Source organism: Hirundo rustica, chromosome 4 (genome assembly GCF_015227805.2).
Source record: "Hirundo rustica isolate bHirRus1 chromosome 4, bHirRus1.pri.v3, whole genome shotgun sequence".
In the NCBI taxonomy this organism is placed as follows: Eukaryota; Metazoa; Chordata; class Aves; order Passeriformes; family Hirundinidae; genus Hirundo; species Hirundo rustica.
In genome coordinates this window covers 75,905,940-75,932,735 of record NC_053453.1, presented here as the reverse complement: position 1 = coordinate 75,932,735, position 26,796 = coordinate 75,905,940, and the positions used below count along the sequence as shown (strand labels likewise).

Here is a 26,796-nt window from a genome sequence, read left to right as displayed (position 1 = left end):
TGTGACTGTAGGATGTTAAGGTCAGGTCTAAGCTGGCATCTACTACAGCTGTGCAAAATCCTCACAGGCTCATGTAGTTCCCTGAAGCAAAGAGAGGGAGCAGCTGCTCTGCATCACACACAGGATGCTTTGCCCAAAACCCATCAGCCTTGACACAAGCTTCAGGGAGAGGAACCAAAGCCTTTGTGGTCAGGAAGAGATCTCCACAGGATATCAGAGGAGACTCTGCTTACTGCATGGACTAACACACAGTTGGTTTCCTCCTGATAGTTCACGAAGCTCAGTTTTGTCCTGCTCCTGAGTAGTTACAGACTTCACTGAGAGCCAAAGCAGCCCCTCCTATTTTTTTTCTGAGTGCCATCACAGGGTAAATAGGAAGCAGGAATGATCGCAGAAGTAACACACAGCAAGTTTGCATCTCAGAATTTTGTGTTAAATTACTGGCAGGACTAAACTAAATGCACAATGTAAGCAGACAGGGACAGACACCAAAGTACAGCAGTCACTCCTCTAGAGCTGATTTGCTATTTCAAAGGGCAGATGGAAAGAACAGCAAGGTAGTTTAATATGAGGCACTTACAGAGAAGGAAAAAAACATTCCTAGTCTAAATGTGGAGCAATTAAAATGTTGCAAGGAAACACAGTGAAAACTGGACAAGAAAGAACATAATTACAGCACTTCTTTGCTCCCCTGAGGATCTTTTGTATCCACTCTCATTTCTCAATCCCTCATTCTTGCCTTGATAAAGAACAAGACAGATTTTTGTCCTCCACTTACCATACACCCATCCTATACAGACGACTTCAAAAACAGCCAGGAAGAGCAGGCACGTGCCACTGGCAGCATAGTAGTCAAAGAGCTGGAAGATGTACATGCCACCCTGTTGAAGAGATAGAGAAAACAGCCATGGCAAGACTGTTCCATGTCAGGGGAAAATGAGTAAGGCAGGCAGAAGAATAGCAGCAGAAACACTGGACCTAGAGGAGGTAGGAGAAGAGCTTTCTCGTGGGGCTGCCCTTGCTCTTCCAAGAACACAGTCAAACCTGGTGGCAGGAGAGCTTTTCATGCCCATTTTATAATACTGCTGGGCTAGGCTGGCTTCTATGTGCATAAGAGCAGAAGCTGGTTTGTTTGGTTGTTTTAAAACAGGAAGTTCCCAGAATCATTTTTGAAGTACCATGTACCAGTGCAGATCTTTGCACAAAAAAAATTGTGATCTTGAGCAAGGATATTCAGATACTTCATTTTACCTTCATCCAACCTTACATATTGCGCAAGTTCCAAGCTCTGCAATGGCAGAGGCATGTGGCTTTCCTGCTGCTCCTGACTTCAAGCTGAGCCCTGCAGAGTTGCCATCAGCTACCTGTACAGGCCCGTGGACGATTTTCATGTGATTTCTCCAAGAGAAAGCCTTGAAGGGCAAGTAGATGCTTTCAACAGTGTCACTCAAACTGATTACAGTAGGTGATGCCTTTAGCAGATCCATAGCCAGGATCCTGTTGGAGGATCATTCATCTGTGCCTCAGGGGTTTAACAGGAATTAGCTGTCAGTACAGAGCTCATGGAGGCAGCACAGGAGTGCTAAGACCCCCACCCAAGTTTGTGGTACACACAGAGCACATCACCGTGCAGGAAGAGGTAGAGCTTTTAGCTGCAGAGCAGTGCAAACACCGTCTGCATGGCATCACACCAGCACAGCTCTGCTCCTTCTGGTCCCGGGATGACAGGCTTCCCACGGGCTCCAGCAGGGAGGAGGTTATGGCACAGCCATTACCCCTAGGCTCCCCTCCTGCTGCTCTGCGTTGTGTGGAAAACAGCCAGCAAATGATTACTGCCCTTAGAAGAGCTTGTTTCCAAACAGCTCAGCTTGTTTTAGCTCCCAGGTCTGGTATTCGCACAAAGCCATGTGTCTGGCAGCCTCCCTGGGCTGTGGGACCAGGATCTCTGGAGGGCTCAGTGATGCAGTGAGTGCACCAGTGCCACACGGGGTCAAAGCAGCACCGGCTGTGAGAGACACTAGCTAATGCATTAGAAATGAGAGACAATTAACAGCATTGAAGACGAGTTTGCTGTCTCTGCCCAGACCTCCAGAGCTGTGTAGAAGGGGGTTGGGTGCTCAGCTGTACAACCCAGCTACTTCTTGCTCACCTCAGTGACCAGCAATAAGCCCAGCAGGTAGCATATGACTGCAATGGCCAGGATCAGCAGCTCCCGACGCCCCTTCTTCCGAAACACTCCTGGGAACATGTCAATAATAGCTGTCACCATGCTTTCCACACAGACAAACTGCAGAAGAAAACAGGTCAGAGAAATCAGCGTCTCTCCTTCCCCAAGCACACACTTCCCCTCACTGTCCTTTTTGTCCTCTCATCACTCAAATCCTTATTTTTTCATTTTTTCTTTTCATCTGCCTTGGTTCCACCAAAGGCCAGCAGAAACAGAGGAAAAAGGCCTGATTATCCAGGCACAAGGGCTGAAGTTTAACAGAGCAGAGCCTGAGCAAAACACCTGCCTGGTGGACATGCAGGACACCCTCTGCTTCCCTCATGCCAGCAGCAGAGCTGCACACTGCACTCCGCAGGGTTTGTTCCTGCCGTAACAAGGATATGGGATGTAAGGCATGGGCACACCAGTGAGAAGAGGACACAGGGAATGCTCTGGTGGGATGCAGCCCAATTCCCTGTCCCAGACTGCCCTGCTTTGTGCTGGGCCTCACTCTGCAGGGTGCAGTTTTGGGGGGATGTAGCTGGGACATCCTCTCATGCACACTGGGAGAAGATGCCAGCAGAGTGCCGGCCCACATAACCACTGGCCTGCCATTGGCCCCAGCTCTGAGCTCCCACAGTGTGGAAGGGTTGCATACAACGTAGAGAACCTATTTAAGGTATCAGCAAAGCACAGACCCACCTTTATCCTTTCCAATGACTGTGGGGAATGCTCAGGGTGGGGACAGGCCCCTGCATGTTAGATGAGGAGGGGGTTTGTTGTACCTGGCTGTCCAGTCCCAAGAAGATCAGCATGAGGAAGAAGAGGCAGGACCAGAGCTGAGACACAGGCATCATTGTTACTGCTGTTGGATATGCTATGAAAGCCAGGCCAGGACCTGCCAACAGACCACATGATGACCACGTGTGCCCCCCACACCATCACCTGCAGCACAGAGTAAGCTCACATACTTCTTCAAAGCTCCTATTGCCACAGCTCCTTGCCCACCCACGGCTGAAAGCTGTGTTGAGGAGTACCGGTCCTGCAGACCTCTCTGCAGACACCCGTAGTAATAGAGGATGTAGAGAACATCTTGGGTTTCACCTCAGACAAGTACCCTCCCCTTCAGGCTGTTTGTATTCCCTTGGCTCTGAAGCCCTCCAGAAAAACTTACCTGATTCGGCCACTTCTGAAATAGGTACGCCCTGCTCTCGAGCCATGAAGCCCAGTACAGAGAAAATGGCAAAGCCAGCAACGAAGCTGGTGGCACTGTTCAGGGAGCAGAGCATGATGCAGTCCCTGTAGGAAGGAGACCAGTGAGAAGTGGGGATTTCGTGCTGCAGAATGGATGCACTTAGGATCAAGTCTGTGCTCAGCATGCCTAACTGGACAGCACTACTGAGAAACAGCAATGTTGTTCTTGAACCCTTCAGAAGTAAAAAGCTCACAGCAGAACCGAGTTCAAGAGTTCCAGAACTATACATGGCAGAGCAGGGGAATGGGGCACAACCACACAGCATATAGCAATAAAAAAATGACAAGAGACCAGAGAATAGGAAAAACAACAGAGAAAATGAGGAAAACAGAAAACTAGAAGAGGAAAGAGGTTGCAAAAGGAAACAGTCAAGAAAGAGGAGTATTTGAAAGCATGAAGACATACAGGTTCAGCAGGTCTAGTAAAGCAAGGGCAATAAGATAATAAAAATCCTCACTGACAAGGGCTGTGTCTACACTGTCTTTATTGGCTATGCTCAGATGGAGGCTGGGATGTGCTGTGCTGCTTGTCCTGAAACTTCTGTGCACTTGGTCCTTGTGAAAATTGGGCACCACTCTGAGCTGGCTGGGCTGGAAGCCCCACACCCGTGGATCCTGCCTAGCAGGCGCCAGAGCTGAGCCACAGCATCAGCTACGGGGCAGGCACTGTGGACACACTTGGGACACCCAGAGCACAAGGCACGTAAGGAATTAGAGGAAGGAGTCAGCACACCACTTCATTGGTGACTGAAATATTTTGGGAGAGCCAGGAGAAAGTATTAACTGCCCAACCAGCAGCCATGGCAGCACCTATGGGACTACAGGAGAGACGACTGATGTCTCCCAAGCACAGTTCCATTTTACCAGCTGTGAGGGAGCAATATGTGAAAGAATAACAAAGTCCCTGCTTCTCAGGGCTCTGTAGAGGGTGTCAAATATGGTCCAGACAGCTCCACTGAGCTCCATCTCAGGCCATGGATAAAACAGATCTGTAATCCAAGGGCAAGGAGAAGGCCAGACAGACTTGATTAATCTCCTTGATAGGATCAAAAGGCCACTGGCAGTACATTACTCTGATGGTAATAAAGCACTGGAGACAGGGGGTCCAGATATCATCTTTCTACCTCCTCCCCTGCCTAGCAAGTGATGGCAGAGCTGGCCATGTCACCCCTGCCCACCTACTCTGTCAAAATACACAGTGCTGTCCACACAGTGGCTGGAGACACTCTCCATTCTCATTCCTCCCACTCCTCCAGTCTCTTGTTTCCACACTGAGCACTATTAAAGCCATTTGCTGGACTCTTCTCTTCCCTCAGCCATTCTCCATCCCTGTGCTGAGTCCTTGGCAGCTTCTGCACGCTGAGCAACTTAGTCACAGCAGCACGACCCAAGGTCTCCACCAGGGACAGAGCCTGCCTCTGATGCAGCTCTGTGCTATCTGAGGAAATTGCCAGAAGGAAATGAAGAGTCCAGGCTGTTCCTACCTGTAACAGTTGTTGGTGTATTTGTTGTAGCTGCCCAGAGCTGTCAGGCACCCCTCGCAGATGGCATAAGAGAAGAGGATTTGAGTGCCTGCATCCATCCAGACCTGGAACAGAGAAGGTCAGCGGTCTCCAGACCTGACAGCAAAACATACAAAAGGGTGTGCCCTGTTCTACTTTAGTGATGGAGAACAAACCCTGTGAGATGGCAAGGGGGTCTTCAGTGAATGCAGAATCTGGGATACCTGTCTGGAAAATCTGAGCCATAGAACTGGAAATGCTTTAGGAAAAGGCTCTAGAGGAGATGTATTTTCACATCCCACTGAAGGTAACACCATTTCTCCATCCCCCACCTTTGCATTCAGGGTCAAGATGGCATCCCTGACAGCATGGCTCCACCTGAAGCTCTCACTACATATGTCTGTGGTCCCTATATGGCCCAGATGATTAATCTCCTTGCAGAGTCACTGGTGAGTCACCCCAAATGACAGTGTGATCAACAATCTGTGTACTCCCTCCCCTGCTCCCAGATCTAGTTTCCCACCTCTCTGAGGCCACAGTGCACAGTGAAAGGCAGAAAATTACCAAAACGAGAGATTGCAGACCAGTGGGCTGTCATGCACCCAGGTTCCACTTTCTCTGGCACTCCACGGGAAAAGCTGAGTGAGGTTCCTCACCACTGCTCCAGCCCTCTCCTCGATGGAGAGCTTAACTGTGGGTGGAGCTGCAGCTCTGCTCTCACAGTCACAGCCCTGAGCTGGGAGTTTTAGGCAGGCAGAGAAACAGCCTGCCTTTCTGATGGTCTCCAGGTTCCCCACTCATGCTTTCTTTCCTCTAAGCAGCCCCCAGCTGTAAACATCCAGGCAGCTGGAATTTGGTAGCCTTCAAAGGATCGCAGCTCAGGCACTGCTGCCTAAGCTCACACTGATTTCTCACAGATAGGCATGTACACTTATCCCACGTGAACCAAAGCCCTACCTTCTGCCTCAACTCGGTAGCAGGATCTCACTGAAGGGCTCCAAGAGCTCCAAGGGCTGGCAGCAGGGATTGACCCTTTGGCTAGCCCCTGCCCTAGGCAGGTGGGATCAGCCCCCAGGACAAGTGAAGGGAACCCAGCTGGTCACAGCCCAAGTTACATGCAGGCCTTTGGTCTCTGCAGGCACAGGGACCACACATGTCCTGGGAGGGCTCTGATGGAGCCAAAGTGCTAAACAGGCCAGAAAAAAAAAATCAAAAGTGATAGATTATATAACCCTTCCCTTAATTATCTGCATTTAACAGCTAGAAAAACTATCTGTTACATGCTAAAGATTTTATATACTCTTCTTGTTTTGCTGAGCCCATGAGTAGAAATGACCTAATACACCCAAATGCTGCAGACCACAAGCAAAAAGGATGATGCACTCTGTAGGGGGACTAGACCCCTCTCAGAAGTTTTAAGGCTATTGGCTCCTGGACTTCCTTTCATAGATAACAGCTAGATGTTCAGGTCCAAAGGCCAGGGCACTGAGAACTTCTTGTGGCCAGTATTTGCCTGACACCACCCCGACACACCCACCTGTGGGTCTGCCAGCCTGGAGATATCCGGCTTCAGGTAGAAGATGATCCCCTCAGCAGCCCCTGGCAGCATCACCCCACGAACCAGCAGGATGAGGAGCATCACGTATGGGAAGGTGGCAGTGAAGTAAACAACCTGCAGGGACAGGGAAACGAGGAGAGGGGGTCAGAAGGGAGGGGGGCAGGCATCACTTCACCTCATCTCATCTGCAGACCCCCACCCCAGCAAACCTCCCTGACTCTGCTGTTGGCTGTAGCTGCTGCTGCTAACATAGAAGAGGGGAGGGAAAGGAATTAACCAAGGTTACTTCTCACTGGTGATTTAGTTAATCTGCATTTTGTTCTTCGTCCAAGACTGCCACTGGTGGCTCTGCTTTGTTTTTTCTTTCCAGTCAGTGTAATTTCTCTGCTCTCCAGCTGTTCCCTTCATCTTTCTAGAGCTGCAGAAGAAACCCGGATCTCTTCCTGTCACTGAGTTTTAATGAGGTATTAAAATGGTCCTACGCACAGCAAGAGCTTTCCAAATTAAATACCAACTTTTGCTGTCCAATTTGAGGCACCTATGCGGGGGTCTCATTTCCAGAAGTGCTCATGCGTCACTCTCATCCCTTCAATGACCCTGAGCTCACAGGTAAAAACTGGGGGCGACTCAAAGCCTTTAAAGAAAATGTAGACCATTATTTTTGTAATATCTATTTTTACTTCTTTTTGTGTGTGATATAAATAAATATTACAATAGAATTAATCGTCTCTAAACCATTTTTCTAATGTCACATATTCTTTTTTTCTATTTGCAAAATATTTGTGAGCAAGTTGCAGCTTCCTAACATTTATTCATTACTAAAATTCATCCAAGTAATGTGGAGGCTTGTTTACTCCATGGATTCATAGTGATGGGCCTGAAATGACATTTTTTTGTGCTTAGTGATAATTGGTCAAATAAGTCACAGTACATTGTACTTTTACTGTTCCCTGATTGAATGAGAATGGCACTCCTTTGGGCACAAGTATTAAAACCTACCTTCAGAAATCACTTTTAAGGAACATTTATGCACAACAGCTGAATGCATAAGGAAGAGAAACATAGGGCAAAATGAATAAAAGAAATAGGCTTTTAAAAGAAAATGAGTCTTTATGGAGTTATTTGAAGTTATTGTCCTGAGGTCATTATGGTTTCTTTAAATTCGGATTCCTTAAATCACAGAAGCAGAAACATAAGGATCTGGCACAGTTATCTGATTAGAGCAGCCTCTCAGGGAACCACAACCTCCTGTTTAATCTGGAGCTGCTGAACAAAGCTATGCACCTCTTCAGAATTCTTGGGTCTTCTCTAATGCTTGTCTTAGTATATTGTCAACAAAGAAAAAGAGGGAAGCAGATAAATTTTTTGACAGTACCCCTGTAATACTCAAAATTACTGCCTGCAGAGAAGACAGCTGACCTGTTTGACCTGTAGTATATCTGGGGACAGAAAACCCCCTCTCTTACTGTTGCACCATGTCCATAACACCAGGCTGGTAAATAGCCAATAGCCCCGTACCCTAAAAATTGTGATGGAAAAGTCTTCTGTAGTCTCAGGAAGACTATTCCATTTACTATATGTAGTCACTGTTTACTCTCACCTTCTGGCCTGGTTTTGCCAAACCAAGTCAGCTAAACCAGCCTGACTCATCTACTTTAGCTTTCTCCTTGTGGAAGTAGGTTTTGCACAATGGGGAAGCACCAGGCAAAGGAGAAACTCAGTGGAGAAGGCTGAGAGCTAAAGAGAACCTCGGGTGATTTCACTACTCTTCCATGCAGATCACACAGCTCTCAGACCCAATCTCTTGTGAAGACAGCACTGCGGTATTCAAATTAGGGAGCATCAGAGATTCAAGGTTTAAAATGCAGATCATCCATCCCGTCTCCCCATAAAGGTGGAGTTTGGCTCTCCTTCCTTCAGAAATGGTGCACAACAAGTCAGCACCAGCAAGAACCAGTCACCAGCAAAAAACTGGCAAAAATCTAGTCAAGGGTGCAAGCTGTTATCTCATTCTGTTGCAAGGGATGTCCAGCGCAGTTTTAAATTAGCAGATGGGGTTTAATACTGAAACACAGGTGTCAAGTATGAAAAGGAACATCCATGAAGAGCAGAGACAGTGATTTGAAGGAAGAAACCTGTTGCAGAAATTGGTTCCCTCCCTTTGCTATTGGGACATGCCCTGGACACCCACAAGACTAATCATTAATCATCAATCATTGTTAATGATCCGCCCATCTCATTGCAGCTCCAGGAAAGAAAGAGGTTCTGAGCAAGTCAAGGCCATGGCAGTGTCCCTAATACCCAGCCCAAGGCACCAGGTACTCATTCACTCCAAAAGGAAAACCAGTCCATGTGCCCTACAGGATAAACATCAGGAGGAAGTGCTGGCTCCAACATCATTAGCAAAATGCAGAAAGCGACCAACTGACCCCAAACCTGTAGATTCAGAAAGAGCACAAAGGAGAGAACAAGGACACTTCTCCCACCCCAAGTGTTCTGCAGAATATAGCAGGAGAGATTCATTATCTATTCTCTGAGCTGGTTACAGGCAGCAGCTTGTCTGTTTTGCTCAAGTGTTTAATTATTGCCAGGGATGGGAAGTCTGCCACTGCAGAGGTTCTTATTGAAAACACCCTCGAACCACAGCAGGACAATACAATACACTGGTGAGTGGATGATTCCCAAGGGCACTTGGGGAGAATTCATCAGCCACTATGGGTATTTGCAAGTGAAAATGGTAGATTCAAAACTCCCCTCAATTCCCAATTTCTTCCCCATTCTCCCCTCCCTGATGCACCTACTCATTTATTCTTCCTCTTCGGGTTTAAACACAACTGGTGTATGTCAGTATGGACTCAACAGGTTTTAGGTTTCACTTTGGTGCTGGGTCTCCTGCCTCAACTTCATGAAGAAGGAAAAGAGATTGCGGAAGACATATAAGATGGGTACAGGGAGGCTTATGGACTCAGAGGATAATCCCCATTCCTACTTTGCCTGTGGACTTGACCCCTTTCCAGATGCAGAAGTAGCAGATGATCCAGGCCAGCAGGAGACACAGAGCCAGCTCCCAGCGCACAGTGCCCAGTTTGTGAATACCATCCGTGAGCCCCAGGACTCGCTTCCTGCCAGTGTCCAGGGACAGGGAGAGAAGCATTAACACTCCAGACCCCACTCACCCACACAGACCTTTCCCATATTACCCCATCCAAAGGCTTAGCAGCCTATCTATAACACATCTGCCCAGGGCTCCCAGCCATGCAAATCATCCCAGCTCTGCTTAAGGCTCCCCTCTCTACTCACCTCTGCTCCACCATGTCCTGTAGCTGACCCAAACCCTCCCGCTCTCCAAACCCATGGTGCCATGCCCTTCAGATCCTCACTACACAAAATCAACCTGCTCCCCTTTGCTCCTCGAGCCTGGCAGCTCCCCAGCAGAGACAACTCAATCCAAAGCAGGCCACCAAAGCCACTGTCAGCCCACGGCTACCGTTCTTCCACCCCATATGCTACAGACACCCTATATGTAAGCATAAATTATCTCTATGATTCCCATGCTCTTCCCTTAGCCTCCTTCCTTGGAGATTCACCATCATGAAGGTAGGCCACACGAGAGCTCAGCACTGCAACTCATGCAGCTCCCAGAAGCCCAAGCCCACATGCACAACTCCTCTGCACGTTCTGCTCAAAACCACTTCCCTTGGTGTCCCCTTGCCCTCTCTACAGAAAACCCAGACAACTGTTTCAGGGGGGTCTCAGCTCTCACTGAACAGTATGTGCAAGGAGCAGGGCAGGAGAGGGGGGCCAGCACTGTGCAGACTCTCATTGCAAGCATGGGCACACATCATCTTCTATGTGCCCTGTGGTGTCTGCAACAGACAAAGGACAGCCAACCCTTTCAAAGGTACTTCAGGAGACAGAAATGGGGAAAAAATCCAAACCCAGCTGCTGAAGCTGTATCCTTGATACCCCTCTTCTTTAAAAGACTTTCTTCAGAAGCATGTGGAATGACAGGGTGGCACCAGCAGTCATTTCAACCTCTACAGGCTGCACTGATGTCCCTATCTGGGACACTGTCTGGCCTGCTGCAAGGGCCCTCACTCAGACTGTGTTTTAGTGCCTCTAGCACCAAATTCCTCAAAATTCTCCACCTTCCTCAAATTCTTCTCTAGCATCTCATGCATGCATCTCAGATTCCTGCTCTCCAGGGATGATCCTGAGCAGCCTGGTGGATCACTTTCCTTAGACAGCAAGCAGGACTGGGTCAAAAGAAGGTAAGAGTCAGTTTTTCCCCTTTGTGCTTCACTGTGGAGGACTGTTCAGTCTGCCCTGGCCTCTCATGACTGCCTGCCAACCTGGAACACCCAGCACACGTTTCCCGACTTGCAGCAAGCCCTCGCCTGCTTTTGGTGCCTCTCTTGATGGCCACACTCACCCGGGCACCTCAGTGCCAGAAAGGGAACGCACCCTCAAGATGCACAGGGGTACCCGCGGGCAGGCACACCGCGAGCTGCCTTTGGGGTGTGCCCAGTCCTCACACCCTGGGCTCTGTGCCCATCTCCTTGGCAGCTCCTTGTGCTCCCCGCGTTTGGATCTGACACGTGGCACCTCACTCCTAGAGATGCACAGGCCCTGCCCAGGGATTCCTGCAGCTGCAGCCTTTGGATGAGAGAGAGCCTATGCGGAGGGAAAGCATTCACATACTCCCAAAACTCAATCATTGAGGAGGTGGCGTTCGCAGGCAAGGTCCTGTTGTCCAGGCCGGATCTATTCAGAATGTCCACACAGAGATCTACCAAAAGAAAAGGAAGCCGATGACGTGAGAAATTCTCTAGGGCTCCTCCATGAGGGATGCTCCTTCCCCTCTGGGACACTAACCCTCACTCTGGCAGCACACAGATCCTTCATCTTGTGCCATAGATTATCTCATTAAACATCTCATCAAAATCTGGCTCTCTCCAGGTATGAATCCCAATCCAGCAGTCACAAGAGGGGCTTCAGGAAGGGAAGAGGGGAAGGGGAGAACAATTCCCTGCCAAATTGAAAACAGATAGCTACAAAACCTAGGTTATCAAGGGATAGAGACTGTGAGTAGTCAGGACAGAAAAACCCTTTCTCTTTCCACATCATGCACCATTCCCTGTCCACACATGCACAGACCACAGAAGCCTCCATGTTCTCCTTTGCCATCCCCAACCCTATTACAAAGCGTGAAATAAGTAAAAACAGAGGAGATGCCACGCATCCAGTGCACCTCATCTTGCATTTTGCCAGCAAAAGACAATTCACTGGAAAACCAAGGAAACCCAGCTGTTGCTCTCTGTTAAGAGAACATATGTGGCTTTCCCTACAAACAAAACCATTATGGGGGAGCTGAAGGAATTGGATCAGCTGGTTACTTCTGCTGGCATGAAAGAGCAAAGGGACCTGTGAGTAAAAGGCCCACGGGGCAGAGAAATTTAACTAATTACAGAATTTAATCATCTGACGCAAGAGAAAAAGGGAGGGAACCAAGCTGCTGCCATGAAAAACAACCTGTTCAACATGTTAAAAAAGTCCTGACAAAGACATTGGTGAGGATTACCTCACATCTACTCCATCTTCCCAGGCTCAGCACAAGTGCCTTGAGTAAAGCCAAAGCCAGATCTTCTCTGCAGAGCAGAGTTAAGTGAACTGTGTGCATGAAGCAATGAAACCCCTGGCGAATATAACAGTATGGAGGCTGCATGGATGTGATTAACCAGGAAAACAGTGCCCTTTGAGTTTTGTGATACTGGTTCCTTCACTGGAGGATCTCAACTGGCAAAATCCTACGGTGCAGGCTTGGCCTGATTTACCCAAAAGCTGAGTGCACAGAGGAAACTGTTCACAGGCAGCAACTGTCCCAGTAACTCCACAGGAATGGGGGAAAGTAAGGGAACTGTAAGACAAACTGTTGCACCAAAGCTAATAAATAGCTCCTGCCACATGAGGAGAGCTCTACATTGGCTTGAAAACTCTGCCATCCACCTCTCCTGCTTGCCAGAAAATGCCTATTTTTGGTGACATCACGTGGCGGCTCATGAGAGCTTCTTATGCAAACAACAACAAAAAATATTCTCAACAAAACCCAAAAAATTTCTGGGAATTGGAAAGAATCTAGAGGATGACCAAGGGAAGGTGTACCTGAGTTCCAGGCGTTATTGCAGCTGGCCCATGGTAGCACTGAAGTGAAGGAGCTGAACAGGTAGAAGAGTGCCCAGGACAGGATGATGATGTAGTAGACATTCAGATATCCCACAATGACTTGGGAAGCATATCCAATTCCTGTGAAGAAGAGCAAAGGAGGTGAGGATGGGACTGGCAACCAACTCCCAATACGTGAGGCCTAACCCCAAAGACACATATCACACTGTGGTAAGGATGCAACACCAACAACATGGCTCTCCAGGGAATAGTGCAAGATCTACCTAAGGGAAAGAGGAAGGATTTTGTGACTGTGCATGCAGACAGGAAACACTGTTGGTAACTCTAGACAGGTCTGTGGTGAAACAGCCAGAAAACCTTACGCTGATTTGAAACAAATTTTCTGATGGTTACCATGCCACAGCATCATAGTGCCTCTTCTTCAGAAAAATACAGCCCTAGCCTTTGAAGAAAAGGAATGCAGCCAAGTCTCTTACTTCTGGAAGGAGTCAGGCCAAAAACCATTCTTATAGCTGACATACACCATGCTCAGCTTTGGTCTTGGGTCCTGCTTGTGCCCGTTGCTCACTTCGGAAGATTTCGTAACAGTAATCAGACCAGAAAGGCCCAATTCATTTATTTAAAACTGGTTGTCAGTGACCTTTGAGATGCCCCTGCTGTCCAGCTCCAGGCCTGTGCCAGAGCACAGGGGTCTCCAGAGCAGGAGGTCCCAAACTCTCCATGGAGTTTCAAATAGCACTGCATGCCCATGCTCAAGCAAACTAACCAGGCCCCGCTCTGCCTGAGCAGAGATTTCTCCATCTGCAAAACATGGTTGATAAGCTCTCTTCTGGACAGGAGAATTGAGGAAATTATGTTCATCAATAAATTAATACCATTAAACAACCTTCCCCAGGGCCCCAGAAGTCCTGGTTCTTATCCCTGGGGTTTAACCTCAACCCCATCCCATCTCTGGGCTGTCCGGCCCAGTGCACGCAGTCTGATTCCCCCAGTTTGCAGGATGCCAGCCTGCAAATGCTGCCACAGCAGCCCTGGGCACGGGAGTGGGCAAGGAAAGCACAATAAACCAGACAGCTCTCCCCAATTTCTTCGCCTCTCACTATTTGCTCTGGACTGCACACAAGTGTTTGTACATTGATACTTCCATCCTCCTCCTTCAGCTTGAAGGGGCAGTTCCCTGACCCCTGTCTGTGCGAGTGAGGGTGTGTGGTGCTGGCTGGGGGCTGTGCTGGTCCTGCTTCTCCTCTCTCCCAGGCTCTGAGCTCCTCAGAGACCATGGTTCAGGTGGACCAGCACAGCCCCCAGCCAGCACCACACACCCTCACTCACATAGAGAGGGGTCAGGGAACTGCCCTTGCACGCACAGCAGGCAGCAGGAGGAATAACAAGGTTGGGAGAGAGAGGAAGGGGGGCAGAATAAAGGAGAAAGAAAAAAAAAGAATAATAATATTTAAAAAAAGGATCTGAGTCAATGGTGGTTAGAAAGTGTTGCCAGTAAATACTGTAACTTGACTGACCTTCAAAGAGGGGACAGATCTTCCTCCAGGCCGTCACCCCTCCCTGGCTTGTGTACTGCCCCAGCGCCGTCTCCAGGAAGAACAGGGGGATCCCACAGGTGAAGAGGAAGATGAGGTAGGGGATGAGGAAGGCTCCTGCAGAGAGGGGTAAAATGCTGCCTCAGAAACCTCTTCAAAAGCTTATCCTTAAAACCTCTTCTCTTGCCAAGTACCTGGGTTCACAGCTGGAATCAGCTACATAAACATAAATATTTCCCTGAACTTACTGTGCAACCTCTGCTAAAACAAAGAAGGTCTCCACCACCATAATTTCAAAAAAAAAAAAAAAAAAAAAAAAAAAATTATATATATATACACACACACACACACACACACACACACACACACACACACAAGGGTGGTCTGTCTTGTGTTACTGCAGTACTTCTGCATTTGGCATGGGCCAAAACCTAGAGGGAAGGAGTAGCCACGCAAGGAGCTAACAAAAGATAGTGCTGAAGAAGTCCTCCCTGCTTCATGCTCCTGACCTCATTCCAGCTTTCAGCAGGAATGGGGTGAGCAAAATAAGTCCTTGCTTCACATAACCACATTTGCTCTGCCTTTCAGGAGAGTCAGAGCAAAACTCCCACTTGCCCAGAGGATACAAACTTGGAGGCTGGTGACATTTCTTGGTAAGTAATAAATTTGCCAGGATATAAATTTACTTGAGACATATTCCACATCAAATTTGGAAAGCAGATTGCACCAGAAGAACGGAAATAGGGAAAGAATATCTTTCCATAATTTTCAAATTTAAGAAGTTTAATGCATACCTTCAAAACTCATTTTTTGCTAAAATATAGAGAAATGTCTGAAGAGAAATCAACCTGAAATGGCCCTCAGATAAACCCTTGTCAAAATGGAACAGGAAGGAGAGAAAGAGCAAGGCTCTTTCTGAGAAACAATGACCAGAAGAAACTAAGCATAAGAAAAGACAAACAAAAATAACAACAAAAAAGTTAAATGCCCTGAAAAAATGGTTTAGTGCTCTGTTCAGCTGTCTGAAAATTTTTTACACCTTTTCAGTTATGCTGCCAAACCAAAACACCAAATGAATTCACTGCTCTGCTCAAAACTGCTCCTGAGATCCTATTTTCACAGCTGACCTTCCTTCTGCCACCTCACTCTCTTTTTCCACATCCTTAGTGTAGATTTTCACACTTCTGCTTCCCTCCAAACAAGATAAGGTGACTGCCTTCCTCACTGAAACAACTGTGACAGTCTTGCCACTCCATACAATAACCTTTTGGTCATGAACACCTCTCTTGCCAGCGCCTGGAGAGCATCTCAGCTGCTTGCAACCAAGATTAGAGAGCCTTTCCCAGCCACTGTCCCCCCAGGCCCTCTTCTCCCCTGCCAGCACAGGCATCCACACTGACATTCCTTCCAGTGACAATGAGCAACTAGGAACACTTGCCCTTGTTTTTAAGCCAACAATGTTACAATAACAAAGAACATCCAAATTTCCCCTAAACACAGCTGTGTGTAGCTGCAGGAGACCTGGGGCCAGAGGGAAGGAGGCTGGTTCTCAGGGTCAGTCCAGGTTTGCGGGGTAGGAAATGAGAACTGCAGACCCTGAACTAGAGGCAGCTGCTCCTTTCAGTGCTGCAAGACATCTATATCAAATCTGCAGGACAGCTTTATTCTGCACACAGATGAGCCTTTCAGCAGATTCCAGACCCTCTCATCTGATACAATTTGTCCCAGAGGTTGACCCATTTTGGTCTCTGAGCAACAATGGTTTTCTTGCACCTCCATTGCCTTGTCTCTCGTAACTGTCCCACAGAAGCTGCCACTGAAACTCCAGCTCAGGAGAGCCCCTCTCCAATCTGCTGCTCCACTGACGGAGACTCAGTCCTGAGTGGGGCCCCAAAAACAGACCTTCCTTCCTTATGAGTCAATAGTAAGTTCATGATCTGAGCAATTAGATCAAATTTGACAGCGCAGCAATAGATAAAGTTGCAGTTGGTTGCTTTACAGAAAATAAGTATTACTGTTTCTATGGCATCTGTCTTCATAGCTGTATAACTATTTCAGTACATCCAAAGGTGGAGGAAGGTGACAGGACAGCAGGCTCAAGGGTTTGGGGGGTAAGGGTGGGACAGGGATGCAGCATCGGAGCACTGGAGAGAGAAAAGCACCTTCTACAGCAGTAGGGTACTTCCTGCAAAGCAATGTGTGAGCTGCGAGGGAAGGACTCTCCCATTCTAACCTTTCCCAAGCCTAGCCTCACTACCCTCTGAATCACAGCCTTAGATATCCCAGAGCAGTTTAATTGAAAAGACAAATGTTATTCAATAGATATTTAAAGTGAACAAAAGTAGCCTTTTTACTTACGCTAATTAGCATACAAATTGCAAGGACTGCTGAACCGGGTACCACAGGCATAAACTATGCAAAGATATCATCTGAGCTCAGGGAGAAATTTTCCATGAAAACCCCATGACTCCTCTCTCAAAGCATCACTGCAGAACAGGCTGTTCAATCAGATGTACCTCCAGTGTGTCCTAACCTGTGCCCATCTGACTTGCTCTTGGCGCCTCCCATCATAATATTGGAGAAGGAGACTGAAGGATCTGCTAAAAATCATCTCAGGTTCAAGAAAAACCTAACTCCATTTTCTTTAACCATTTCTTACCCTGCCCATCTTTGGTTTTGAGAACATATTTTATTGTCTCTTGTTTAATTTGGATAAACTCCAGAAACAGCACAGAGGACAGGAATTTGGAGGCCCTGAGAAAAATTACAGTGGAACCACTCAGCTATTTGTGAAAGCTCATAGCACCTTGGATAAGAAAGGCCTCTGGGGCATGGTCTGCCCAAAAAGGAAGCTCAAAGCAGGGCGGAGGGAAGCAAGTCCCAGACCATTATTTCAAGGTGTTTTTAGCGAACAAGAACAAAAGAGAAGTTGTTGCTGTATTTGACATGTAATTTGTTATTCCTCCTTTTCTTTTATAAAGTTAGATTTTTATTCACCGAGAAAAGTTAGTGACAGTCAATTATTCCCTTACATTTAATTTTATTGTTATGAGAAATTTCAACTTTTAACCATGTAATGATCTTATTGCAGTGTTACTGCAAGAAAAAAGGAGACACATGCAAAGAAATAAAACGGAAGTTGAATGAACCTTTTTTGGGGATGACTTTTCCTAGCAGTGGTTTGATCACTGTGAGAATTGCTCCATGGGTAGAGGCAGAAATCTCCTTCTAGGGCATATCAGGCCTTAGCTAGGATATCAGCAAAGGATACCAGCTCTATCTAAGCCTTTCCTCCTCTGTAGCAAGCGCCTGAAGAAGATGGATCTGACAGCAGGAGTAGGAAAAGGGAAATATGTAGGGGGAGGTTGATGTTGGCTTTCTGACCACTCACGGCATCTGATATTTTCCAAAGACCAATAATTTCTTGAGATGCCCAGAAGCCTTAAGTTGTTACTAGAGTTCAATTTTTTAGGAGTCCAGATTTGAGAATGCTGTTTTAAGAATGAGTACCCACTGGGGAGCTGGTTTCACTCCTGAGATTTCATACCTCCGGGTTTTGGCAGGAACTAACTTGTTGAAGGATCAAAAAAGGGAGTGCCTTAGAGCACACGTGGCATAGGAGAAATGGGCCCAGGCATATACATATCTCCCATCATACCTACAAATGGAGAACAACTCACGTGTGCTGTGAACTCACCACCACCATTCTTGTAGCAGAGGTATGGGAACCTCCACACGTTACCCAGGCCAATGATCTCCCCGGCCACAGACAGCACAAACTCCATTTTGTTCCGCCACTGGCCTCTCTCTTCCATTTCCTCCGTTTTTATCTCTTCAGGCGTTGTGGTGGCCCCGTTGGGTTCTCCTTCCTTGGATATGGCTCTCGTCATGGCTCTGTGGGGCAGAAGAGAAGGAGAACATGGGGTATAGGGAGCTGCTGCAGGACACACTTGTGGGAAGAGGAATAAGACTCGTTCCCAGTATTATTATGCAAATTTAGGTACATCTAACTGGTGGCATTACTGAGGAGAAGCTGGCCTTTCTAGAAGTGATTTGCTTTAGCAAGGGATACACATTCCTTTGTTGAGATTAGGAAAATAAACTGGAAACAAGTCTCACCAAAGCAGCAGCATCTCTGCTTCCATCCCCACCAGCTGGGACTGCAAAGAAATCAGGGTTTTGTTCCTTTGTAGCAATTTGCAAATTCATCTTGCCGGTGGTTTGGTAAGTTTTTTAATAGCACGTCTGTCATTCCTTCTGTGCCATCCAAAGGAACACCCCCATCTTCAGGGAGCAACAGAGACAGCAATCTGCATCACCCACAACACCCAGCCTTTCCACTGCCGCTGGATCTGCTCTGGACTACTCAAACTTGCTCTCTCCCTTGGCTCTAGAGGCAGCTCAGGCCAAGTACCTCTCCTAGTCAGCAGCTCATTGGTGAGCAGGAACTCATCACTTTTCATGTCTTTTACCTTACAGGACCACCAAACCTTCTATTGACCATTTGCACCAGGATGGTGCACCAAGACCATGATGGCAAAATATTCCCTCCCTTCTTGTGCCTGGTGTCTCTCCATGTCCTTCTGGACAAACACCAGGTATGAGCCATCTCACGGTGAGTAGGGACTACCAGGGAACCTGACCTAAATGGAAATATGAGCAAGTGTAGACCCTGACATCTAACTGTCCCAGCAGCCAAGGAATGCTATGGCACTCGTTTTGGTGTTGTTCTCAGTCAGGTGAGGAGGAAGTGGGAGCAGGAGCTGGTGGGCCATGTTTGCACTTATCCACACAAGACAGCATCATTATCAGTGTCTCATTTACTTCTGTAGAGGAAATTATTTCCTAAATGCTAACTCTCTGGATATATCAGGCCCTGGGGCAAAGAAAGATGCTTGTGTATGAAAAGACAACTTCTAATGAATGTTCACAGCAGAACAAGTAGCTCTTTGACACAGGCATGTTTCCTGCCTGTTATTCAAGTAAAGAAAGGAAATCAAAACTCACAGTGTAATACACCAACTGCTCTCTAACTGCCCTAGGCAACAACAGGCTTTGTTCCCCCATCTGCTTTCCTGAAGGACTCATCCAATTTGCTTTGCTCTCAGCCGCAGATTTCCGGGGACACGGAATGGAGGACTGAGTCTCATGCGAGACATCAACCAGTGTAAGAGGGGCTGCGACAAGATCAGGGGGACATAAACCATAGAGGAGAGCAGTCATGGGCTGGGCAAGATCATCCTCCAGGCAGATACAGCTTCCTCTTCAAAAACATGGCAGAACGGTCCTGGTCCCTATTAAATTCAAGCGGTTTTTAGAACTATTGTCAGTAAGAGCCCATATATGGGCAGCACTGCAGTGGGCACAACCAGTTTTGGCGTCAAATGCCGATGCATGAGGGCACTGAGGAAGCAACCTCTGTTTTATCTCCAGCCCTTGCCTTTTATGGTCTATATGCTGAAAAGCACCCATTTACTGGTATGGCTTGCACTGATCCAAACACCAAGGGCTAAAACTCCTGTGGATCTACATGAGAGCATGAAAGTGAATCAGCCCTCTAACACACTTCCACAAACCTTTAACCCCACATCTAAAGAAGGTGGTGGAACCCAGGAATCAAGGCACACACCCTAAATGCTGGCTTGTAGCTGCAGCTCTGCAGCTCCCCAGCAGCTCAGCAGTCCTTCCAGTCCCAGATTTGCCCCCTTCACTTAGCCCTTCTGCTGGGCTGCATTGGGAGGTGAAATCATCAGGTCCTCCTGCCTGCCATTTCTCACCTTCTAAAGCCCAGGCAAGGCCCTTCTTCCCACTGCCTGCCTGCAGTAAGGCCTGCCAGCTGGCTAATCAGTTTATTCTGACGCTGCAGCACAGCCTCCTCCTCTCTGAGAGGAGCAGAGCTCCACACACTGTCAAATGTGAGAGAAAAAGTAACATGTACTTAATGAAATGTGTTTGATCTGTCACAGCCCTTGGCACATTCCAATTTGCTGCAGTCCAGGGCACGTTATCAAATACATGATGTTTAAGTCTGGGTTTGTTAAGGATGTCCCAGGAACCTGGCAGGAGAAGACTAGCTAATTTGTTTTTATTCTTTTAATGTAAGGTGGATACAAGAGTCAGCCTATTTCTACTAATACTTGGGGTTTTATTTCATTTTTGCTAAACCCGTTTCCCACATGAGTGCAGAGGAAGGTCACAATCAGAAAATCATCTCCTCTCACCTAGCCCTGGGAAGGGAATGTATGAGTGCCAGCCCACAGCCACAACCCTGTCAACAGCCTCCACCTCAGGGACACCTGGACCAGGGTTTTTTATATGTCTTCTGACTCCTGAATAGGCAAACACGAAGGATAGAAGCTGGGATGCTGCAATGAGAAACACAGCTGGGAGAAACACGGAACAGCAGGGGAGACACAGCACTTCTGCCTTCATTTTCCTATTTTAAAAAGGGGGAAAGCACCCCAGCTATGAAATCAAACCTTTTCAAGTAGGAACAGATGGTGGATTAAACTGGTGCCCAAAGTTTCAGCCCTTCATGGAATGAACTGCAATGTCTCCTTTCCCAGACAAAGCTATGCACATTACACATCCCCACTACTTCCCCCTCTGTTTTGCCTGCTGTTTCTAGAACAAAACCTATTCATACACCTCCTGGCTCTTTCCCTGGACAGCTAATCCTACTGTGCCCCTGCTCTATATGTTCTTAGGCCAGATGGGGACTCAAATAACTTCTTGTTTCCAGCTAGGAAAAATTTGGTTCTCCCACAGCAGTCACAGCCACCTACCAGGTAACTTCCTTCCCAAGAGGCAAACATTTTCCTCTTTCTTTGGTTGCCCTCTCCTTAGTATGAGTTTGGAGTAAAGACTGTGCCCCTCACTGCTCACCTGCACTTTTTCTGCTGTTCCTTCACTGAAGTTTGGAGAAAAATCCAATGACTACTTCATTCCCTGCCTCTTTTTTACCTCTGCCATAAAGTTTTCCCAACAGCTAAAATTCCATTGTGATGCAATCCACAGTCTATCCCTCCCCGGACCCTCTCAACCATCACCACCATCCTTCCTCCTCAGCTCCCTCTGATCCCACTAGTCTCTTCTAGAGGTGCTCTGCTGTATTTTCAGCCCTCGGTACTTGGAGGAGATGGGTTTTTTGCCCTTCACAGAAATGAGCTGTAGTCTGTCATCTTCCCACAGAGAACAGTGAGCTCCATTCTATGCAGCTCCATAGGAAATGGTAAAATATTTGGTACTGCGTTTGGTGCATTGAGATAGCTGCATTTTTTCCCCAAAAGATTTATTGCTGGGAAAACAAGAATACACCCGGATTCCTGCAGGACCTGGAAAGAGAGCAGGCAGCACGCAGGCAGCCACAGACCCAAAGCAACGAGTTCCACTCTTGAACCTTTGAATGAGGCAATACAGTCTCTCCTCGGTCACAAATTTTGGACTTGTTTGTCCCACACCTACCACCATGGGATCCTTCAAGTACGGTCACAAAGAACAAGGAAAACCAAGGACTCCTCTGAAGCACTGTGGTCACTCAGCAGTTGCCTAAAATGTGCTGAACACACAGTGCAGGTATGCAGGAGAACAGCATTTTTTGGCTTTGTTTGGAAACAAGATGCCACTGAAGGGGAGAGGCAGTAATAAGAAAAAGAGGAGAAAGAAAGTGTCATTTGAAGCAGGATATGGTGCTATCCTCAGCCTCTCTCAGGGTAAAAAAGGGTTTTTCAAAGTTGCCCAGGTGAGGCAAGGAGCAAGAGTAAGACAAGAAAGATGAGAGAGAAGCCACGTGGAGTTTCGGCACCAGAGGAAGAAGCCAACAGCGATTCTCCTAAAGCTTTTCTTCCTGCAAACTTACTGTCTGCTCCAGACTGCTGTCAGATGGAGTTCCTACTGCTGGGAAGTTAACATCCTCCATTTGACCTCTTTTGCTGTTTTATCATAAGGTAAATGAGATGAGGACAGTCTCCAGAGGGAATAACGAAACAGAAGAAACAGTTGACAAAAATGCCTCAAAAAAAGCAGCTGATAACATTTATGAGAGGATGCATAGTGTTAAAGCTCCCTTGGACACTCGAAGGTGCTGCCTGAACTGCAGAACACAGAATCACAGGTGACAACGCAGACAGCTGCGCTGCATTTATACTTCTTGGTTTCATTTTGAAATAAGCAGCAGCCAAACACATAAACTGCAATTTAAGATGGGGAGGGAGGAATCAGGAAGCAAGAAGACTGGGCTGTGTTACAAAAGGAGGAGCAGGAGGACACAGAAAATTCTCTGGTTGAGCAATCAGAGCCAGCAGTTAGTCGGCAGCTGAAATCCTGCGCTGCATTTTAATGGCAGGAGGCGGGGGCAGCTGTGGGAGCAGAGACAAAATCAGGGCTCATCGAGGAACAACAGTGCCAAGGTACAGCTTAAGGAACCAACCCAGTTAAATTAGTGCAGGGGGTCTGCTACTGGAATTGGTCATCTCTGCAAGAAGGACAAGAAAATATGAGCAGTGGAAGGAAGGGCTTTCCAGCCCATCTAAGAGCAGCTACATGAGCAGAGACAGCTGCTTCCAAATGGGAATGCTGCTGGAGAATGGCTCACTCCAGCTGCATAATAGAGAAAGGCAAGGAAAGACGTAGAAAGAGAAAAACTGATCAACTCTAGGACTGCAGTAGAAATTAAAATGCCTTTCATTTCAAGTAATTGAAAGTTAGTTGGCTTCTTTACACTTTCTAATTAACTTCCAGGTTCTGTGGGCTGCAGGGTATTCTCAAAGCATCTGTTCAGCAACGTTCATGAGGCACAGGAGGCTGTTACAAGAATCAGATCCTACCTGTGTTTTCTCCAGGGTGAAATAAGAGCAATGCTTGTGCAGTCACTGAGTTTGCTACTTAGTGACACCAGAAAGAGTGAGATAAGGAACTCGGTGAGTTCCTTTTGAGTGAGTTCACCGATGGCACAGACATCTGCAATGCAAGATGCAAGGATTACAGAGCACCACCCTTCAGAGCACATGCCCCCAGTGTAGGATGGTGACAAATGGGTTCTGCTCTGTCTTCTGCTGCTGGACAGGAGACCCTCTGAAGCCCCTAACAGTGGCTGGACCTTCCTGAGGATCAATGGCAAATCTCTTGCTAAAAGCAATGTAGGCTGTTTTTCCCAGGGCCAGATCAGTCTCTCTTGGTGCCCATGGATCACCACCCCTGCTCTGGGCTACAGAGACACAGAGGTAGTTTCTTTCTCTAGCCTAGAAAAAAACCAAGACTAACGGATGAAGTCCATAAATGGTGCCTAAATATGACTAGAAACCAGCCTTTGCATCAAACCAGATAATCTCAAGACCTCCACTCAGCCCATAGTCCGGCTGTACCCAGTGCAACACAGCAGGAGGAGCAGCCACAACAGGATCCATCCTCCGTACAGAGCACCAGCTATAGGCCTGGTAGAGACACAGATCCATCCAGGCCCCAGTGGAGCCCCTAGAGCCACCTACCCAATGGCTGAGGCTGTCTGGCCAAAGTCCTGGGGCTGCATCAGGCTGGCTCAGAGGTCCTTGTGGGCAGCCAAAGCGTGCGGCCAGCACGGCTCCTGTCACTGGCTGGAGGAGCAGAGCAGGTGAATGGCACAGAGGGCAAAAGCCACGCTGCTCCCGCACCCACTCAGCAAACAGGTCCCTGCACAGCGGGGCAGCAACCTGTGGTGCAGCCCAGAGGTGCTCCACAGGGACAGGAAAGAGTCTGCGGGATGCCTACAGGGCTGCCACCTCTCTGGGGCAGCAACTGCATGGAGGGAGACACCAGCCAGCAGCCCCGAGCATGTCCGATGAAGAGATGGAGGCTGCCAGCTCCCAGCCCTGCTTGGCCACCTGCTACCATCCCTGCGGCTGGAGGCGAGGGCTGAGGGAAGAGTGGGAAGCAAAGCTGCTGGAGCAGTAGAGCAGAGGAGCCAGCACTGCAGCCAGTGGTTCAGAGGTGGGAGAGCAGCACAGGGAATTTGGTATCGCACTGCTCAAGGCACTTGTATCTAAACCCCCCCAGGTAGGCACACCCTGCCTGACCCCCCAAAAGCACAGCCTGGGGGCACTTGTTGTCAGTGAAAAGAAACAGGGAGCACGGAGGAAGAGCGCTCAAGCAAGACTCTTCCAAAAGCTGGGCAAGCTTGAGGCATAACACTGCCTTATGCTTCCCAGCAGGGAGGATGAGGGGAGCCAATTGTGTGTGGCAGAGCACGGTCCCTCAGCACAGACACGTGTGTGGGCAGCACGGAGCAGCAGAGCAGGGCCACAGGGGCTCCCTGCCGTGACTGCCCCCGCACCATGCTCACGGTTCAGCCCTGCACAAGCCCAGCAGCCCGCGTCTGACCCCAGGCAGGCTCGGCCAACTCCAGCTGATGCACAGGACGAGTCACAAGAGGTGAAATCAGCACAGGCAGGGGCACACAGAGACCATGACTCCAGCAGTGCCCTAAGTGTTTACCAGCAGTTCCTGCCATAATGCCACATTGTAATGTGGTGGGACTGCATCCACCTGCACCCTCCAAGGGGCCAGGTACCCGCTCTCCAGCCTGGGGCACCAAAACTTTCCTCTAGCCCTGCCCAGGAGCACAGTCAGGTAGAGATAAGGCACGGGGCTCTTTAGCCTGCCCTCTGCAAGGACCACATTTGCAACCGTGAATCCAGAACAGTTGGGCTGTTGCAGAGCTGCAAAGGTCAGGTCCAAGGTTCAGCCTCTCATATCAGCAGCTGTCAAAGAGGAAAACTAGGGCAATGGTATTTCCACTGGCATGAGATGAAAGCCCTGATTAGCAGTGATTACTTTAAAAGCACTGTTGATTTAAGAAGACACAGATCAGGTGTTATGAAACCCTCATGCGTTCTGCCTGCGTTTGTTCACAAATATGCCCACAGATTCCAAGAGTTTAGTACATGCAGAAACTCTGCTGTCTCCCTGCCTCACCCCTTCAGGAACAAATTTGATGAAACCTCAGGGGCAAGGAGAACAAGAAGTGCACTCCCAGGCACATCTTTTAAAACTAGAGCCCCTAAGTCAATGTACTGGGGTCAGCACCTCTGCAGGGCAGCACAGGAGGAGAGGACTCATGCTGGCAGTAGCTGAAATGCCTACAGCCTACTCCACTCCCAGAGCCTTGGCTCCTGTACCTATTATCAAACAGGCATCTCTGCCCTTCATCCCTGTCCCTGTCTCACTCACTGTTGTCTCTCTTCTCAATCTTTCTGCTGAGTACTTATCTATCACTCTCTCCCTTTCTCTCTGCTGCCACAACCTTCAGTATCAATTACCCATCCTTCAGGCATCTCTTTGCTCTCAGCTTCCCCCCGTGCAGCATCTCAGCCTGTTCTTTCCTTTTCCAAAGGAACCATTGAAAGAAAAACCTCTTCCCTGGGTTGATCCAAAAGGATTATTTGCCCCTTACTTTCCATCTCGTTCTTGCTTTATTTAATGTTGGGAAGATTTTGCCCTTGCAGATTTGCTGGCCCGCTCTCCAGAGCACAGCAAGCAGCTGGCTGCAGGAGGACCGGAGCCACCGGCACTGCCAGGGTGGCACACGCATCCAGCCAGATCTGCTCAACAAGCTAACACCCAACTCACCTGAAGCCAGCGCAGGTCTCCCCCAGGCAAGCCCCTCCCGTCCTATCCTTTCCCGTCCCACTGGAGTCCAGGCAGGGGATCCACTGAGTGCCAAAGAGACACAGCAAGAGTTAAGGCAGAGACTACCCTCTCTCCTCCTCCTGTCCCACCCCTTCCATCAGCTCCCCCCACCAAATCATCACCCAGCTCATGCGTGGGTGGTGGGACGAAGGGAAGGGAGGTGCATCAGGGCAGAAGAACTTTCTCCCCAGTCCCTTACAACATGCACCTCTCCAGACCTTGAACTGTGGCCCTGACAAGAAAGCAAGATGAGAAAGCAGCCACAGGCAGGCAGGGTAAAGGCCCAGAATTTGTAAATACCAACTACAGCAGTCAGGGAGTAACTCCACAGCCTCTTAACGTTCAGGGCAGGAACTCTCCCTTTGCAGACCCCACAGCCCAGGCTGCCTGCCACATACTCCCACTGTTCTAGGGCTCCACCACTTTAGTGGGATAGGGGCATCCCTCAGTGTCATCCTACAAACATGCAGAATGAAATCTCCACAGAGCATTACGTTAAATCTGTGGCCAAATTCAAGTATCACCAACACCATCAGGTAGGTGGAGTAAAAGGCAGAGTGTGAGTGAGGGAACACTCTGGGGTCACGCAGCCCCTCCATGCCTGTGCCAGATGCTGAGAATACAAACACAGCTCGTGGGACAGAGCTCTGCCAGCAAGGGGAGGCACTGCTGGAGTCTTTATACTGTTTGAGTGCTCAGTAGAAGTGAGAAATCCCCCTTTGGCTTTGCCCTGGCAGCTTTCTTTGTATCCATCCCAGCCCTGATGCGCTTTTCCGGAACTTCCCATGACCAACACCAGTAGCAGGCATGCCAGCCACATTATTTTTTTCAAGATACTTCAGCTCAGCTTTTCTCCTTTTTTAATGGTTGTGTTTAATGCTATCACTCTTTTGTCTT

General features: G+C 48.3%; 1 protein-coding gene across 1 annotated transcript in view; it reads right to left on the bottom strand.

The window, feature by feature from the left end:
- The window catches only part of SLC6A12 (solute carrier family 6 member 12), a 35,899-nt gene extending 9,985 nt beyond the window's left edge, over window positions 1-25,914 (bottom strand). The window contains exons 1-12 of the mRNA XM_040061600.1: window positions 25,840-25,914; window positions 17,936-18,132; window positions 14,221-14,355; window positions 12,683-12,823; window positions 11,222-11,309; window positions 9,510-9,642; window positions 6,500-6,634; window positions 4,945-5,048; window positions 3,381-3,505; window positions 2,992-3,104; window positions 2,150-2,287; window positions 779-881 (exon numbers count right to left, since the gene is read on the bottom strand). Coding sequence (XP_039917534.1) covers window positions 779-881; window positions 2,150-2,287; window positions 2,992-3,104; window positions 3,381-3,505; window positions 4,945-5,048; window positions 6,500-6,634; window positions 9,510-9,642; window positions 11,222-11,309; window positions 12,683-12,823; window positions 14,221-14,355; window positions 17,936-18,128 — 1,408 coding nt within the window. The 5' untranslated portion in view covers window positions 18,129-18,132; window positions 25,840-25,914. The remainder of the gene's footprint in view (window positions 1-778; window positions 882-2,149; window positions 2,288-2,991; window positions 3,105-3,380; window positions 3,506-4,944; window positions 5,049-6,499; window positions 6,635-9,509; window positions 9,643-11,221; window positions 11,310-12,682; window positions 12,824-14,220; window positions 14,356-17,935; window positions 18,133-25,839) is intronic.
- Between the last annotated feature and the right edge of the window lie 882 nt (window positions 25,915-26,796).